At 45.5% G+C, this 16,622-nt stretch overlaps 2 protein-coding genes across 6 annotated transcripts in view; one reads left to right on the top strand and one right to left on the bottom strand.

The window, feature by feature from the left end:
• The window catches only part of LOC116477008 (T-cell surface glycoprotein CD3 delta chain), a 22,455-nt gene extending 6,234 nt beyond the window's left edge, over positions 1-16,221 (top strand). For 2 of the 5 annotated variants that reach the window (XM_058446298.1, XM_058446299.1), the window contains exons 2-6: positions 4,793-4,987; positions 14,576-14,794; positions 15,261-15,392; positions 15,677-15,720; positions 15,948-16,076. In XM_058446298.1, coding sequence (XP_058302281.1) covers positions 4,864-4,987; positions 14,576-14,794; positions 15,261-15,392; positions 15,677-15,720; positions 15,948-16,013 — 585 coding nt within the window. In that variant the 5' untranslated portion in view covers positions 4,793-4,863 and the 3' untranslated portion in view covers positions 16,014-16,076. Of the gene's footprint in view, positions 1-3,541; positions 3,571-4,792; positions 4,988-12,463; positions 12,617-14,575; positions 14,795-15,260; positions 15,393-15,676; positions 15,721-15,947 lie in introns of those variants that run through there. The other 3 variants (XM_058446297.1, XM_032167570.2, XM_032167571.1) reach the window with 3 other exon arrangements.
• Positions 1,698-10,925, bottom strand: LOC116477007 (T-cell surface glycoprotein CD3 gamma chain). The gene is made up of 7 exons (XM_058446296.1): positions 10,708-10,925; positions 6,120-6,143; positions 5,199-5,426; positions 4,486-4,617; positions 3,496-3,539; positions 2,685-2,768; positions 1,698-1,752 (listed from the first exon to the last, which is right to left on the bottom strand). Exons 1-6 carry the CDS (start codon positions 10,844-10,846, stop codon positions 2,703-2,705), a joined length of 633 nt encoding a protein of 210 aa, XP_058302279.1. The 5' UTR covers positions 10,847-10,925; the 3' UTR covers positions 1,698-1,752; positions 2,685-2,702.
• Positions 16,222-16,622: the final 401 nt, after the last annotated feature.

Genomic DNA, 16,622 nt, shown 5'->3' with positions numbered 1-16,622 from the left:
TGTATGTGTGTGTTTACAACTGCTATAAAGTGAAATTTGGCAATAGTTAATAAAATTACAAATGCAAATACAAGTGCCCAACAATTCAATTTATTTGTGTTTGTTACAAATAGTCTTATGTATGTTCAAAATCACATTTATTGTTAGAGCTAAAACCATAAAACTGTAAAAAGTATAAAAAGAAGACAGGAGAAAATCTTTGTAACTGTGGGTTTGGTAAAGATTTATTAGACATGATACCAAAAGTACAATATATAGAAGAAAAAATCAATAAAATGTACTTCAAAATTCAAACCTTTTGCACTTCAAAAAACACCATTAAGAAAAACAAACCACAGATTGGTAGAAAATATTTCCAAATCATATATCTGATAAAGGACCTATATCAAAAACATATGCAACCCAATAGTAAGAAGACAAACAAATAAGTCAACTTAAAAATGGGCAAAAGATTTGAATAGATATTTCACTAAAAATATATGAATGGTTAATAAACACATGACAGGACACTCAGCATGGTTAGTCTCTAGGGAAATGCAAATTAAGGCCATAATAAAATACCATATTAAACCCATAGAATGGCTATATTAAAATACAGTTATGTGCCCGGCGCGGTGGCTCACACCTGTAATCCCAGCACTTTGGGAGGTCAAGGCGGGTGGATCACCTGAGGTCAGGAATTCGAGACCAGCCTGGCCAACATGGTGAAACCCTGTCTCTACTAAGTACACAAATACTAAATACACAAAAAATGAGCTGAGCGTGGTGGCACGTGCCTGTAGTCTCAGCTACTCGGGAGGCTGAGGCAAGAGAATCGCTTGAACCCAGGAGGTGGAGGTTGCAGTGAGCTGAGATTGCACCACTGCACTCCAGCCTGGGCCACAGAGCAAGACTCCACCTCAAAAAAAAAGGAAAAGAAAATGTCCTAAAGCTGGATTATGGTAATGGCTGTACAATTAGTTAAATTTACTAAAAATTTCTGAGAACAGGTGAAATCAGTTAAGATGGGTGGATTTTATGGCATGTAAATTATGCTTCAATGCAATTATTTTTAAAAATGATATTTATACAATGTTAGTCATTGCAGAATTGTTGTAAGAGCAAAAGATTGGAACCAACTTAAATATCCACTGATAGATAACAGGTTAAAGAAATCATAGTCTATTTGTACAATATGGCTGCATTAAAAAGGAGTTCTTCATATAATGGTATGCAGTAATCTCACAAGATGTATAGTTTGATATCATTTGTCTAAAAGATGGGGGAAGAGAGGATAATATATACTTGAGAATGTGCTCATATACGCCTAGAATACCTCCAGAGAGATATATAAGAAACTAGTTTTAAGACCGGGCATGGTGGCTCACACCTGTAACCCCAGCACTTTGGGAGGCCAAGGCTGGCGGATCACTTGAAGTCAGGAGTTCGAGACCAGCTTGGCCAACAGGGCGAAACCCTGTCTCTACTAAAAATACAAAAATTAGCCAGGTGTGGTAGTGTGTGCCTGTAATCCCAGCTGCCCAGGAGGCTGAGGCAGGAGAATCGCTTGAACCCAGGAGGCAGAGGTTGCAGTGAGCCGAGCTGGTGCCACTGCACTTCAGCCTGGGCGACAGAGCAAGACTGTCTCAAAAAAAAAAAAAAAAAAAAGAGAAACTAATTTGTCTCTGAAGAGGGCAACTGGGTCGCTGGGTAGCAGGGGATGGCGGTGGAGGGAGATCTTTCACTGAATATTTGAGCCGTGTGAATTATGACCTATACAAAAACGAAATAAAAATTACAACACAAAAAATTATATTCAAATCGAGGGGGTTATTTGATCTTTTCATTTTTCCTTTACAATTTTCCCCAATAGGTGGCGCTTCTGAAACTCTATATTTGTTTTTATTTTTATTTTATTTGAGAAAACCCCAAATTTGCTCTGATGGCCTTTCTTCTCCATTTGTCACCTCTGGGAACCTTGAGTCTAGATTTAGGGCTGAAAGTCTCTCTGCTAGGAGCTTTCCAAAATGCAGTGCTTTGATTCTGGGAACTGAATAGAAGGAGAACACCTGGACTGAAAAATGAAAAATTGCAATTTGTTCAAAAAAACTAAATAATGCTTTCAACCCTGTCTTCCTGATAGAAACTTCAGATAGATTAATTAAATCATAACTTCTGACTGATTGATTTATTGATTGGAAGGTTAATATAGGTTAGTGGTTCTTAACTAAGGGTGATTTTGCCCTGGAGGTGATGTTTGGACACATTTGGTAATGTCTGGACACATTTTTGATTGTCACACTGGACAATCTACCAGCATCTGCTGGAGAGAGGCCAGGGATGCTTCCATAACTCCTGCAATGCACAGGCTAGCCCCTCATCACAAATAATTAATTAGCCCAAAATGTTAATAGTGTAGATAATGAGAAATTCTAATGTAGGTTAAGATTAATATTCAGCATCTCTATGGCTTGAGGCCCTGCTCTGACAGGATTTACAGATACATAAAGTTCATATTTTCCTAGGCCAAGACAATCAGTATGGCCCCAGAATTTTTAGAAAAGAGTACCCCAAACCACCTCCCAATCCCTGATCCCCAGAGTCTGATCTTTATAGCCGCCTAGGGAAGGGAGCTAGACTTAGAAGCAACTGAGAGGGCAGTTGATGCAAGCATCCTTTATTAGAATTGGCATTGAAGAACCCACCTACTCTGAGTCCTGAGTTCAATTCCTCCTCAGTTGGTTTCCTTGAATGTGGCTGTACTGGTCATCTTCTCGATCCTTGAGGGGCTGGAAAGGACAGCACAGTCATAAGTCATTTTTTCCATCCTCTATTAATTAATTTGATGCATGTTTATTGAATGTTTTTTATATGTGAGAGTTTGGAGTGGGTACTTCATGGTCCTGAGGATGGAAAGAGGACAAGGAGATGGAGGCTCTGTCTTTTTTCTTTTTCTCTCTTTTTTTTTTTTTGAGATGGAGTCTTGCTCTGTTGCCCAGGCTGGAGTGCAGTGGCACAATCGTAGGTCACTGCAACCTCGACCTCCTGGGTTCAAGTGGTCCTCCTGCCTCAGCCTCCTGAGTAGCTGGGACTACAGGCGTGCACCACCAGGCCTCGTTAATTTTTTTTGTATTTTTAGTAGAGACAGAGTTTCATCATGTTGGCCAGGCTTGTCTCGAATTCCTGACCTCAGGTGATTCACCTGTTTTGGCTTCCCAAAGTGCTGGGATTACAGGCGTGAGCCATGGCCTGTCTATAGTGAGTGCCCGGCCTGTCGAGAGTTTCTTCATGTGTCTCTCTCAGCGTGTTCTTCAGCTTGTGCTCACTAGATCCTGACCTCAGTCTCTGTCAATGCTTCTCTTTGGTTCATCTATTCTACCCAAAGTGATCTCATCATCTGGTATGCTGTTAGCAGTTTCTTACCTGCCTAGGATCTTCCAAATAGCATGCCCCTCAATCCCAAAGATTTACCCCCATGAATTACAGCAATGTCTCTTTTATTCTTCATCCCCTTACCTGGTAGAGCTGGTCATTGGGCAACAGAGTCTGCTTGTCTGAAGCTGCACAAAAAAGAAACAGAATCCACACAAGGTAGAATGCATAATAAATTGGGTTATATTCACAAAATGGAATACTAAATAACAATAAGAGTTTTATATATACACAAGAGTGTGGATAAAGCACATAAGCATGTTGTTGAGTGAAAGAAGCTACTCACAAGAATACTTAGTATATGAGTCCATTTACATAAAGAACAAAAACAAGCAAAGTTAATCCTTGTTGTTAGAAGTCAGGACAATGCTGACTCTTGAGGATGGGTAGTGGCTGGAAGTGACCACAGGAGGGGCTTCAATGGCATTGGTAATATTGTCTTTCTTAAATTATGTGCTGGCTGCATGGGTGTATTTGCTCTGTGAATTTTTTTTGAGCTGTGTGCTTGTGATTCACTTTTCTGTATGTAAGGGTTTACTTAAAATAGATTTTTTTTTTTTTGAGACGGAGTCTTGCTCTGTCGCCCAGGCTGGAGTGCAGTGGCACGATCTCGGCTCATGCAAGCTCTGCCTCCCGGGTTCACGCCATTCTCCTGCCTCAGCCTCCAGAGTAGCTGGGACTACAGGCACATGCCACCATGCCTGGCTAATTTTTTTGTATTTTTAGTAAAGACGGGGTTTCACCGTGTTAGCCAGGATGGTCTCGATCTTCTGACCTCGTGATCTGCCTGCCTCGGCCTCCCAAAGTGTTGTGATTACAGGTGTGAGCCACTGCGCCTGGTTTTTTTTTTTTTTTCACAGAGGATAAATCAGAGGGAGTTGTATCTTGAGACAGGTGAACATGCTGTGGTAACATCAAGTATCCTTTTCTCCTGTCTCAGAGAAATACAGCCTCAGCCAACTATGAACATTAGCAAGAGGCACGAACTTAGTCTCTTATATTGGGTACGTAATGGTAGGAGGAAAGCTGAGGGTCTCAGGTGGTCCCATCTCTCATCTAAGAGCATTCTTTTACCTCTTGACTGGCGAACTCCATCCTGTCCAGCAATGAAGTAGACCCCAACAGCAAGGAAGAAAATGCTGATGATTTCAGCAAAGAGAAAGCCAGATATGGTGGCTGCATTTAGTTCAATGCAGTTCTGACACACTGTAGGGAAAAGGAGAGACAAACCTTCAGGTTGCGGAAGTTGTTTTTCCTGGTTCGTTTTCTCCTGCCTATCTGCAATAATGTCCCTGTGGAGGGCAGCAGGCTTTTCCTCTGTGGGTGGCAGGGCAAGGGAAGATCCTTGCGCCAAAACTCAATGCATCTTGATGTTCCTCAGTCCCCCAGGATTCCTGGGGAAGCCCATGTAGTCTAACTACCAGGAAGTATCTGGAGCAGAAGGAAGACTAGATGCTCTTCATGCTCCACTGTGCTCCAGTCCTCACTGCTGCTCACCTTATGATCGCCCCTGTCTCCCCAACCCCTTCATTCAAGTCAGTGCTGAATTGCTCGAATCCATGGAGCCCACCCAAAGGTAAACAAAGTTTTACAGGACTGGCTGTACTTTTTCAACAGGGTGAGGGAAGTATCTTATAGTATTTTAAAAGAGGCAAGCTGAAATTAAGAGAACCGGAGATGATATCACTGTTGAGGATCTATTTCCACTTTCACCCTAGATAAAAAGCTCACCAGAACAGCAAATACTGATTAATTTCACAACAAACAGACCAAAGGGGATTACATACTTCTGTAATACACTTGGAGTGGTTTTGACTTGTCCTGTGATCCTTTACACTGATACATCCCTCGAGGGTCCTTGGTATTACTTCCCAGATTCCATTTTTTTTTATTTGCAGATAGGAAGTCTATCATCTTCCCGTCTTTAAACCATGTGATATTACTGGCTTTTGCATCACAAGTCAGAAGTACTGAACCATCTTCTTGATAGTCATACACCTTAACCAAGTGGTTTCCTGAAATGAGAAAAGCCATGGTTCTAGTAAGGGTCTTGCCTCTGAAATTCTCCCTGCTTCTGCATGCCAGGAGATCATTAGAGTAGTGTTTCTCAAACTTTGATGTGCACATGAATCACATGGAGATCTTATTAAAATTTCAGGTGCTATTTAGGAGCTCTGGGGAGGGGAGATTCTGCATTACTAACATGCTCTCGGGTGACGCCAATATCTGCGTCAGGGGATGAAGAATAAAAGAGACATTGCTGTAATTAGTAGGGGTAAAACTTTGGGATTTTGGGGCATGTTATTTGGAAGATACTATACAGGTAAGAAACTGCTAACAGCATACCAGATGATGAGATCACTTTGGGTAGAATGGATGAACTAAAGAGAAGGATTGACAGAGACTAAGGTCAGGATCCCAGGTGATGCCAATACCTGCTGGTTCATGGGTCAGAGTTTGAGATGTGTCCCCTAGCTACTAGGGTCCTGTTTCTCCTGTAAGAGACCAGTTAAATGCTTAGCTACAGGCAAGCTGCCCAGAACAGGTTATGTCAGATCACTGATTTGGTTGACAATAGAGACATCACCTATCTATCCCCATCCTTTCATTCATTCTAAACTGTTCGCTTCTGTAGGACTACTGCTGTAGGAAGCCAAATTTCCATCAATATTCTGAGTCTGAGTATAGAAAGAAGCCATTTCTCCTACCTTTGATTGACTGGGCCAAAGTACCTGTAAAGACAGAAGAGAGATAGAGTATTAGCTGGGCATGGAGTTGTTCAGATGCCCTGAAGTATTTTCATGGTTATTTGAGGCCAAGATGAAGAAAGATCCAAATCCATGAAAATGGTAGTATCTATACTTAGTTATCTGGATTGTAGACTAAATCACCCAATTGAATTCAAGGTGATAATAAATAATTTGTCTCATCTTTGTCCTGGTATCCCGGGAGGGTGTTTCTAACCCTTGGAATTTCATGAGTGACAGGAGTGGCTTTGTTAGCTGTGGTGGACCCTTAGACCATACCTGAGTTTATGCACGGCAATGACTCAGGATGGTGCTGGTTAGGACCAACCATATGGTAAGAGGATTGCAGCTTTGAAACTAGTGATATCAGCCCCAGGAAGGGATCCTAGAGATTGAGATCAGTCAAGTGGCCAATGATTCAATCAATCATGCCTATGTAAAGATACCTCAGTAAAAACTTGGTGGAGCTTCCTGGTTGGTGAACCCATCAATGTGCTGTCAGAGTGTGGGAGAGTGCTGGGGGCGATGTGTTCTAATTCCACGGGGAGAGGGCACGGAGGCTCTGTGTTCGGGACCCTCCTAGACCTTGCCCTTTTCATTTAGCTGGTTCTGATTTTATTTTATTTTTAAATAAAACTGAAATAGGAAGTACAGGACTTTCTTAAGTTCTGTGAGTTATTCTAGCAAATTATCAATGAGGAGGGTCATGGGAATCCTTAAGATTGTAGGCAGTTTGTCAGAAGTGTGAGTGGTCTGGAGTACCCTGAACTTGTAGCTGGCATTTAAAGTGAGGGCAATCTGGTTGGGAACCATACTCTTAACCTGTAGGGTCTGACAGTAATTTGGGGGGTTAGCATCAGAATTGTATTGTAGTATATGTAAGTAAGGATATTGCCTATCCAGTCCAGAACACTCTGCTTCTTGAGCAGCTAATGCCCTGGCAAGGAGTGGGTGTGCACTATCCAAAGCCTTTAGGCTGAGTTCTTTATAAAATATTCAGCCTTGGTGATCCTTTTCTTGTAAAAACCCTGGATGTCCCAGGGAAGTTAGCTTTTCAATTAGTCCTCAAATCTGTCTCAAAACTCAGAGTTGACTGGCAGCAGTGGCTCACACCTGTAATCCCAGCACTTTGGGACGCTGAGGTGGGCAGATTGCTTGAGCCCAGGAGTTAGACACCACCCTGGACAACATGGCGAAACCCTGTCTCTACAAAAAATACAAAAAAATTAGCTGGGCGTGGTGGTATGCACCTGTAGTCCCAGCTACTCAGGAGGCTGAAGTGGGAGAAACGGTTGAGCCTGGGAGGTGGAGGTTGCAGTGAGCCGAGATTGCACCACTGCACTCCAGCCTAGGTGTTAAAGCTGTCTCAAAAAACAAACAAACAAACAAACAAACAAACAAACAGACAAACAAAACCTTAGGGTAGTAGAGTTGCATGGTAGACATACTACAGAGATCTGGCACTTTAATTCAATTCAATTAGATTTAATCCAAACATTTAACGAGCACTATTATGACCTAAAGTAGATATTATGAAAGAAAAGAGTGCTGATATGAAGAATCAACTGCTGCTTCCAAAGTTTATAATGAAGTGAAAAAATTAAAACATATATGCAATTAATTTAATAGAATGTATACATTATCTTTTAGTGCTTATAAGACTGCATATGAAAAAAGGGTAGAAGCTATTAATTTTGTCCAAGGGTGAGGGTCAGGGAAAGCTTAATAGAGGAAATGACATTTGCTGGGCCTTGAAGAGTAAGCAGGAATATACCAGATAGAGAAAGGCATTCTGAGTAGAAAGAATAGCTGAATAAGATGCAGCTTTGGAAAAGGACAAGAGAGGTAGTGTGGCTAGAGGTGGAGCGTGTGTGATAAGGAGAGGCGGTCATGAGTCAAAGTATAATCGAAATAAAAGAAGTGAACCTTAGAACCTCATGCATGGTGGGATTATTTTTGAACAGTATCCAGTGCAGTGCCTGGAACATGGTAGGAACTTTATTTTTTGAATGAATGTGCAAATGAATAAATGAGCAAATGGGAGAAAAGGCAAGACAAACAGTTAAAGAGGTTTCTAACTAGTTCTTCTCCTGACCACCTGGACAGAAGACCGAGAGAAGACAGAGACCCCTCATTCTAAATTGGATTCAGGGAAGGAGATTGCACTGATCATTGACATAGTTTTTTTTTTTTTGAGACATCTTTTTTTTTTTTTTTTCTTGTTCTGTCACTCAGGCTGAAGTGCAGTGGTGTGATCATGGCTCACTGCAGCCTTGAGCTCCTGGGCTCAAGCAATCCTCCCACTTCAGTCTCCCAAGTAGCTGGCATCAGTGCATGCCAACATGCCTGGCTAATTTTTGTAGTTTTTGTAGACACAGGGTATCCCTATTTTGCCCAGGTTGGTCTTGAACTCCTGGGCTCAAATGATCCTCCCTCCCTAGCCTCCCAAAGTGTTGGGATTATAGCCATGAGCCACTGTGCCTGGCCGATTGACATCTTTTAATGTTGCATATCTGAGTGAGGTTTCCTTTTAGGACTTAAGAGGTCATATAGCCACATTTCTTTTTTGTTTTGTTTTGTTTTGTTTTTTTGAGATGGAGTCTCACTCTGTCACCCAGGCTGGAGTGCAGTGGCACCGTGTTGGCTCACTGCAACCTCCATCTCCTGGGTTCAAGCAATTCTCCTGCCTCTGCCTCCTGAGTAGCTGGGATTACAGGCATCCACCACCATACCCCGCTAATTTTTAAAATATTTTTAGTAGAGATGGGGTTTCACAATGTTGACCAGGATGGTCTCGAACTCCTGACCTCAGGTGATCCACCTGCCTCAACCTCCCAAAGTGCTGGGATTACAGGCGTGAGCCACCATGCCCGTCCCTGCCACATTTCTGGGTTGGTTGGCATGAGAACTCCCAGACAGTGGAGGAGTTGTTCAAGTACACATAGCTCATTGGTGTCCAAGCTGGATCCAGAGCTCAGGTTTTCTACCGCTCAACTCAATGCTCTTTCCATGATATGCAGCCACCTCACCCAGGCTTGAGAGTTGCTCCTCAACCTGTGTTGTCTTTAGCTGACTTTTCCTCCCATTTCTCTCAGAAATAATTCTATTCTAAACTCTCACTGTCCTCTTCAAGTCTCCCAACCGGTCATCACCCAGCGCAGTTTCAGCAGGTGGCATTGCCTCCCACCTGGATTTTTTAGAACACGGAAGCTGTTATTGTACTTTCTCCTTTAGCTTCCTTTCCCTTTATAAACCTATCTGTGGCCAGCGCCGTTTGCACTTCCTTTCTCCCAGTCTTAGAGGGTAACGTTGCTTTCCCCTCTGTGCTCTTGACCCCACTCTTGACTCTGTCCTTCCACCGTCAACTCCAGGACCTTGCTCTACTCATCATCTTCTCCTTTAGCCTAGAAATGTGCTCAAGTTTCTCTCACCCTCAAAAACATTTATTCTTAGACTCTACTTCCTCCTCTACCTACCACCCAGTCTTTTCTCCCTCCTCATCCAAATTTCTTTAAAGAATAGTCTACACTTGCTGACCTCATCACCTGACCTTCACCTTCTACCAATTTTCACTTGGCTTCCACCCACAATACCCCGCTGAAACTGTGCTAAATCACCCATGATGCATATTCTGCCACATCCCACAGACTTAACCTTTTAAATATATTCTTATATTAGTGGGCTCTCTTTAACATTTTATACTCTTGGTAATTCTCTCCTTCTAGAAGCTCTCTACTCCCTTGGTTTCCAAGGTAGTGCATACATTTGATTATTTCAGCTCTTTGATTCTCCTTTTATCTCTTTCCTGGAATTTTTTTTTTTCTCTAACTGCCTCTTAAAATTGGTGTCCTCACTGTTCCATCTTCAGCCCCCTCTTCCTCACATAGTAATTATGTGACTTCAGCAAATTCCATGGTTTTAACTTTCCCAGTATGTCCAGACTCCAGGCATCAACCCAGTTCATCCACTTCCTACTGGATATTTCCAATGGAGTATTCATGCAGGCACCCATACTGTACCGTACACTCAGTCTGGCACCATGAAAACTAATCTCTCCAATGAGACTATGAGTTCTGTAGAGCATAAGTGTTTTATTCATTTTTATTTCCTCATGGTGTATCACGTATTAGGGTCTCACCCATCTTTGTTGACCAATTGGCCAACTGCCCAACTGAGTGAATGGACATTTCATAGGTCGACTGCTAGCCCCCAGCTCTGAAGCAGGGAATATATACTTTTTCCTTTTAGTTTCTTGGCCTATGCCCTTTTGGGCTGCATTCAAATCTAAGATGGCGGTAACAGGGTCCTCTCTTCAGCCAGTTACGTACTCTGTTTGCATTTTTCAGAGACAAGGATTCCTTCTCCTCCATGGGACACTGTTTCTCTCTAGCAGAGAACAATTAAGAGGCTCCATTTTGCCCTTCTTTGAACTCTAAGGTGACAGCAGAGGTAGGCTGAAGGTTAGGGATCCCAATATTCCTGTCTCACCAGTGATGGGCTCTTCCCTTGAGCCCTTTCCCAGGCTGCCAGACCCCTAGTAGGCCCTTACCTTGAAGAAGAATGATAGCCAGGATGAGGACAGCCAAGCCCTTCCTCTGTTCCATGTCAGTCTCTGTCCTCTGGCAAAAGCGCGGAGCAGCCGTTAGCAGCCAGCCAGCCTGTGCAGCAGCTAGACTGGCTCCACCCATCACTGTTGGGGCTGGGGCCCTTGAGAGAAGGCAAGAACCCAGAGCCTCCACCCTCTGCTGCAAGCGTGGGCAGCAGGGGCCTCAGCAGGGCTGCAGGTGCACATGCCTTTTGTTTTTCCGTTAAGGAGGGTGAAGGTGGTGGGGAAGGAGAGGGAGAGAATGCTGGATTCCCACTCAGAGACTCATCTTGCACAGGGAACCGCAATGGATGCTGGTTGGGAGATGGTCCTGGGACCATTTCTTCATGAGGGAGATAAATGTCCCTGTCATTAGTTGTTAGGATTGTAGCCAGTTGTTACTCGTTGCTAGTTGTTGTTGCTATAGGTAATGAATTTAGGAGGGACTCTCAGCTGTTTGGGGCTGGACCTCCGAATGGAAAGCCACCTCAGTCCAGGCCTTCATTCAGGAAATTTTTTCACTTTTTTTCTTTTTCTTTTTTGAGACAGAGTCTCACTTTGTTGCCCAGGCTGGAGTGCAGTGGCGTTATCTCAGCTCACTGCAACCTTTGCCTCCTGGGTTCAAGCGATTCGCCTGCCTCAGCCTCCTGAGTAGCTGAGATTACAGGCGCGTGCCACCAAGCCTGGCTAATTTTTGTATTTTTAGTAGAGACAGGGTTTCACCTTGTTGGTCAGGCTGGTCTTGAGCTCCTGACCTTGTGATCCACCTGCCTCAGCCTCCCAAGTGTTGGGATTACAGGCGTGAGACACGGCACCTGGCTTCACTGTTCTTTTGAGATCATGAAAGAGGCGCCTGGAAGGGAATAGGTGGAACAATTCTGAGGACAGGCCAGCACATTTTCAGGGTCCAGAGCCCAGACTCAATGTCCAGGATCTCAGGCCCCTGTCTCCCTCAGCCAGTCAGTCAGTGAGCCAACAAAAATGTGCAGAGCTCCCGTTGTATGCCAGGCACAAGATACAGCAGTGAGCAAGACAGGCACGACTCTGTCCCCAGGTAAGTGACAGTCTAACTGCAGCAGTGTGAAGAGTTTCAGATCTTCGTAGGCCACAGGGGAAAAAGGTCCATTTGTCTCACCGGGAGGCTCAATATTGCCTGTCAGTCAATTATATTATTATTAATAACTACACTTTATTGAGCACATATGATGTGTGAGGCACCATGCAAACATCTTGTTTGAATCCTTATAATGGTATTAACGGAATAAGACTCAGAAAATTTTAAGGCTGGCCCAGGCCCCACAGGTAGGCCGTATCGGACCCAGGATTCAAATCTCTGGCTGGGGTCTCTAAAGCCCAACCTCCCACTGACAAGAGGCTGCTAGATCTGGTGTCCCTGGCTGCCTAGTGAAGGGTCCTGAGAAAGATCAGCCTCCATGAGAAATCTAGCTGCTACAGCTTGCGCTATGGGGCCGATGGCTTCTCTCAAGGGGCTTCGAGATGTGGCAGTTTTTAGGTTGTGCGTAAATGTGGTTGCATTGTCAATAGGGACGCTAAAGGCCACCTTTTCCATATTCTCTGCCGGCTCCCTGCTCAGAGATAGAGCAATTTACACCGCTTCCTTCCTACCCTAACCCTAGCCCACCCCCACCCTGACAATTTCCCACCATCAACGGCAGAAAGCAGAGAAGCAGACATCTTCTAGTTCCTCCCCCACTCTCCTCTTTCCGGTACCTGTGAGTCAGCTAGGGGAGGGCAGCTCTCACCCAGGCTGATAGTTCGGTGACCTGGCTTTATCTACTGGATGAGTTCCACTGGGAGATGGAACATAGCACATTTCTGTCTGGCCTGGTACTGGCTACCCTTCTCTCCCAAGGTAAGGCTACTCCAGGTGGGTGGGGGAAGGGACCTGAGAGGGACATTACTGATGCGAGTGAGGCTGACTTGAAAATGTTTCTTGCCAGGCACAGTGGCTCACACCAGTAATCCCAGAGCTTTGGGAGGCTGAAGTGGGACGATCCTTTGAGGCCAGGAGTTTGAGACCAGTCTGAGCAACATGATGAGACTCTATCTTTACAAAAAACCAAAAGAATTAAGTCAGGCGTGGTGGTGCACAACTGTAGTCTCAGCTACTTGAGAGGCTGAGGCAGGAGGGTCACTTGAGCCTGGGATTTCAAGGCTTCAGTGAGCTGTGATCATGCCACTGACCTCCAACCTGGGGGACCCTGCGAGACCTTATCTCAAAAAAAAAAAAGTGCTTCTCGGTGCTAGCTTCAATTCACCAGGCACCCCAGGGGTGTCAGGAGGGCAGGGGCAGGATGTAGCATAGAGTCTGGGAAACAGACTCTTGGCTTTGACTGACTCCAGCCACGAGTGCATGTGGGCCTAGAATGTCTCTCAGAAGGCCTTAGGCCAGAGATCTGTAGAAAATAGCTCAGTATGTATGTACCTGAATCTGGGACTGGCCATGGGAGCACAGCTTCCTGCACTACTCCTTTTAGGGCTGATGGCCTCTGGAATCAGGACTCTTGTTTGTTTGGCCATGATTATGTCACCCCTGGAGGCATGTCCTAGCACTCATGTGAATGCTTTAAGAGAAGTTAACTTTAGGTTGAGCAGGAGGGAGGGAAGATTTGAGGGATTGTTACATGGGAGGATTTTAACTCATCTCAGTTTGCCAATTTCAGTTTTAAAATGGAAAGTCCTATGTCCCAGGAACCCCTTCAACGCTAAGCAAACTGGGTCCAATGGTCACCTAATAGTCGGCTGCACTAGGACACTCAGGATTTCCACTGGAGACAGATCCCTGAAGAGGACACGACTGTAGGATGTGAAGCATTTGATGTGCATGTGTCTCCCTGAGTATACATGCATATACTTCCAACCTGCTTCAGAAGTGTGAGCAACAGCTATTTCAGGTTTTCTAGAAGATGCTCTTGTATCCAAATTTGTGACTGAGTGTGAAGCCCAGGATGAATGAATGTAGACTCCACTTTTCCCTGTGTTTGGAGGCATAGACTGTAGTGCCTCTGTGGCCTGTGGAGATGTGCTCAGGCTGTCAAAGGAACTCACTGCATCTGGAATGTTGCTGCACTCACCTCCAGCCCTAAAAGTCTCCCACAAGACTTGACTTGTGAGGAGCTCTAGGGATGGATTCAATAATTTTTTTTCCTTGTTCTCCTCCTTCTAACCAAGGGTGGAAAACTGTACATGGGATTTGCCCTGGTCCCCTTCTGGACCACTTGGCTGATAATTCAGGGGCTGGCAAACCAGCTGGTCTCCACCCACAGCCATCCTTGGCCCTGGGAAAGGCTTCAGTAATGAGAGCCCCGCTTTCTTGGTTGTCAGTGGAGCAGGGGCAATGAGGAAGGATGAGGATAAGAAGCTGAAGTGGGAGTGTTGTAGATTGCTGGGAAGTAGAATTAGATGTCTCCTTGAAGAAAAAATGCAGACATTTCCAACCGAGGAATGTTCTTCTGTCTTTCCATATCTTCTGGGTGCTTCAGTGGTCTGTGCTCCCCCTACTCCTCATCAGCGGTCTGGATTCATTTCCAGGAAGGTGCTTGGGTCAACCCTGCTCTGAGGGGTCCTCTTTTGCACCAAGGCCCCAAGACCTGTCCTCTGCTTGAATGTCATCCTCGTGTCCCCCTTGACCCCTGCAGTTGGTGGGGAACTTTCTGAAGGCTTTTTCTTGTGACTTCTGTCTCTCTTGATGGAAACCATAAACTGTCCTGGACCAGGAAAATGGTCTCTGTTAAGTATGAGCTTCTGCAGAACAAAGGGCTTGGTGCAGACCAAAGAGTTATCTCCAATTGTGATATTTTTTCCCCTTTAGTGAGCCCCTTCAAGATACCTGTAGAGGAACTTGAGGACAGAGTGTTTGTGAATTGCAATACCAGCATCACATGGGTAGAGGGAACGGTGGGAACACTGCTCTCAGACAATACAAGACTGGACCTGGGAAAACGCATCCTGGACCCACGAGGAATGTATAGGTGTAATGGGACAGATATATACAAGGACAAAGAAGCTACCGTGCAAATTCATTATCGAAGTATGTGCTTCCTGAACCCTTTGGGTTGGAATGGATAGGGCTTCTGGATGTGAGAACTTTCTGGCTAGAGAGGGATATGGTGAACCCATCTGTTCTCTAAACAAAGTGAGGTCACTATTGTAATGGTACAAGTCAGATTTGGGGACCTTCAAAGTGGAAGAGAGAACTTAACTCAGCAAGACAGAGCAGTAGGGGTCATGTTACTGCAGCCTTGGTTGGGTGAGAGGTTTGGCCCACCACCTTGTTCAAGTTTCCACAAAGCTGAGATTACTTCCTGGCTCTTCCCCGGGATTCCTTAGGATGCAGGGTGGAGGAAGGTGTGGCAAGCCTATCACCAGGTCTTTCTCCCGGGTCTTATTGAAGTTTGGGTTTTGGCATGAGAGATCTAAGGGTTGCCTAGGAGGCAGAGATGGTCCCCTGATCTTAAAGGCTCTCAACCTCTCCTCTCTCCTCCCTTCCCCCACAGTGTGCCAGAGCTGTGTGGAGCTGGATCCAGCCACCGTGGCTGGCATCGTTGTCACTGATGTCATTGCCACTCTGCTCCTCGCTTTGGGAGTCTTCTGCTTTGCTGGACATGAGACTGGAAGGCTGTCTGGGGGTTAGTGGAAGAGCAGAGCATGTGTGTGTGTGTGTGTGTGTGTGTGTGTGTGTGTGTGTGTGTTTGTGTACCAGTGAGCTTATGCACCAGCTAAGGAATGGGGCTGGTGGTAGGTTTAGTCTCAGCTGGGAGTTACTCTTGCAATCTCCTAAAGACTCCTAGAACTTTGACTGTTGAAAGAACTTGTGTGTTCATATCACTCATGCAGACTTCTGAGGGCGTGGGAGGGTGGATCTTACTGTCTCATCTGCTAGGCCATTGATGTCTCTCTCTGGTTCTTCTAGCTGCTGACACACAAGCTCTGTTGAGGAATGACCAGGTCTATCAGGTAAGCCTTGAGGGGAAGGAGGCAGGAATGAAGGGAGGGTGAGTGGGGATAGAGGGGCTGACACTAAATGCTGTTTGCACGTGGGAAGGGTCCTATTGGGGAGTTCATCGCTGGGTGTGACTGGAGAGGTCAGGCAGGAGCACTCATCGTCGGGGCCTGCTGGGGCCCTTCCTCGAAGTGTCCTAACCCTGCCTCCTGACCGTTTGTTTGCTCTTCTCCTCTCTTAGCCCCTCCGAGATCGAGATGATGCTCAGTACAGCCGCCTTGGAGGAAACTGGGCTTGGAACAAGTGAACCTGAGACTGGTGGCTTCTAGAAGCATCCATTACCAACTGTAACTTCCCTTCTTGCTCAGCCAATAAATATATCCTCTTTCACTCAGCAGGTGCCTGGACTTCTTAAGGCTCCTGGGCAAGGCATGGGAGTTGTCCTGACTTGCCTGGGATCTCGCCCTCCTACCTACCTGTTCCTTCCTTCATCTGCTTCCTTCCTCTGCCCCACACAGACAGTGCGTTGGGCAGTCTCTGGCCACATCCTAGCTGTCTGGTGTTTCTAGCCCACAGGACTCCCTGAGTGAAGGGTCTGCGCCACCACGTTCCCACAGCTACTTGTTGACTCCAGTCCCTATCACAACCCTTTTAGAGTTTTGGCTGCCTCATCCAGCCGAGGGCAGGCTGCTGGGTTCAGGAGCCCAGCAGCACAGAAGTTTCCATGACATCATGAATGGGGGTGGCAGAGACAACAAGGGGCCCTGGGACTAGTTTCTCACCAAGACTCAGAGGGTGTGTGTGTGACAAAGTTCCATTGCTGCTAAGGGGATGGCCTCAACTCTACAGCCCTGCTGACCAGGTGCCACTAGCTGTAAGGAGGTCTCACCTAAGCCCGTTGCGTATCCCCTTCCCC

Source organism: Hylobates moloch, unplaced genomic scaffold (genome assembly GCF_009828535.3).
Source record: "Hylobates moloch isolate HMO894 unplaced genomic scaffold, HMol_V3 SCAFFOLD_11, whole genome shotgun sequence".
In the NCBI taxonomy this organism is placed as follows: domain Eukaryota; kingdom Metazoa; phylum Chordata; class Mammalia; order Primates; family Hylobatidae; genus Hylobates; species Hylobates moloch.
The sequence above is the reverse complement of the archived record's forward strand: the minus strand, read 5'-3'. Positions and strand labels throughout refer to the sequence as shown.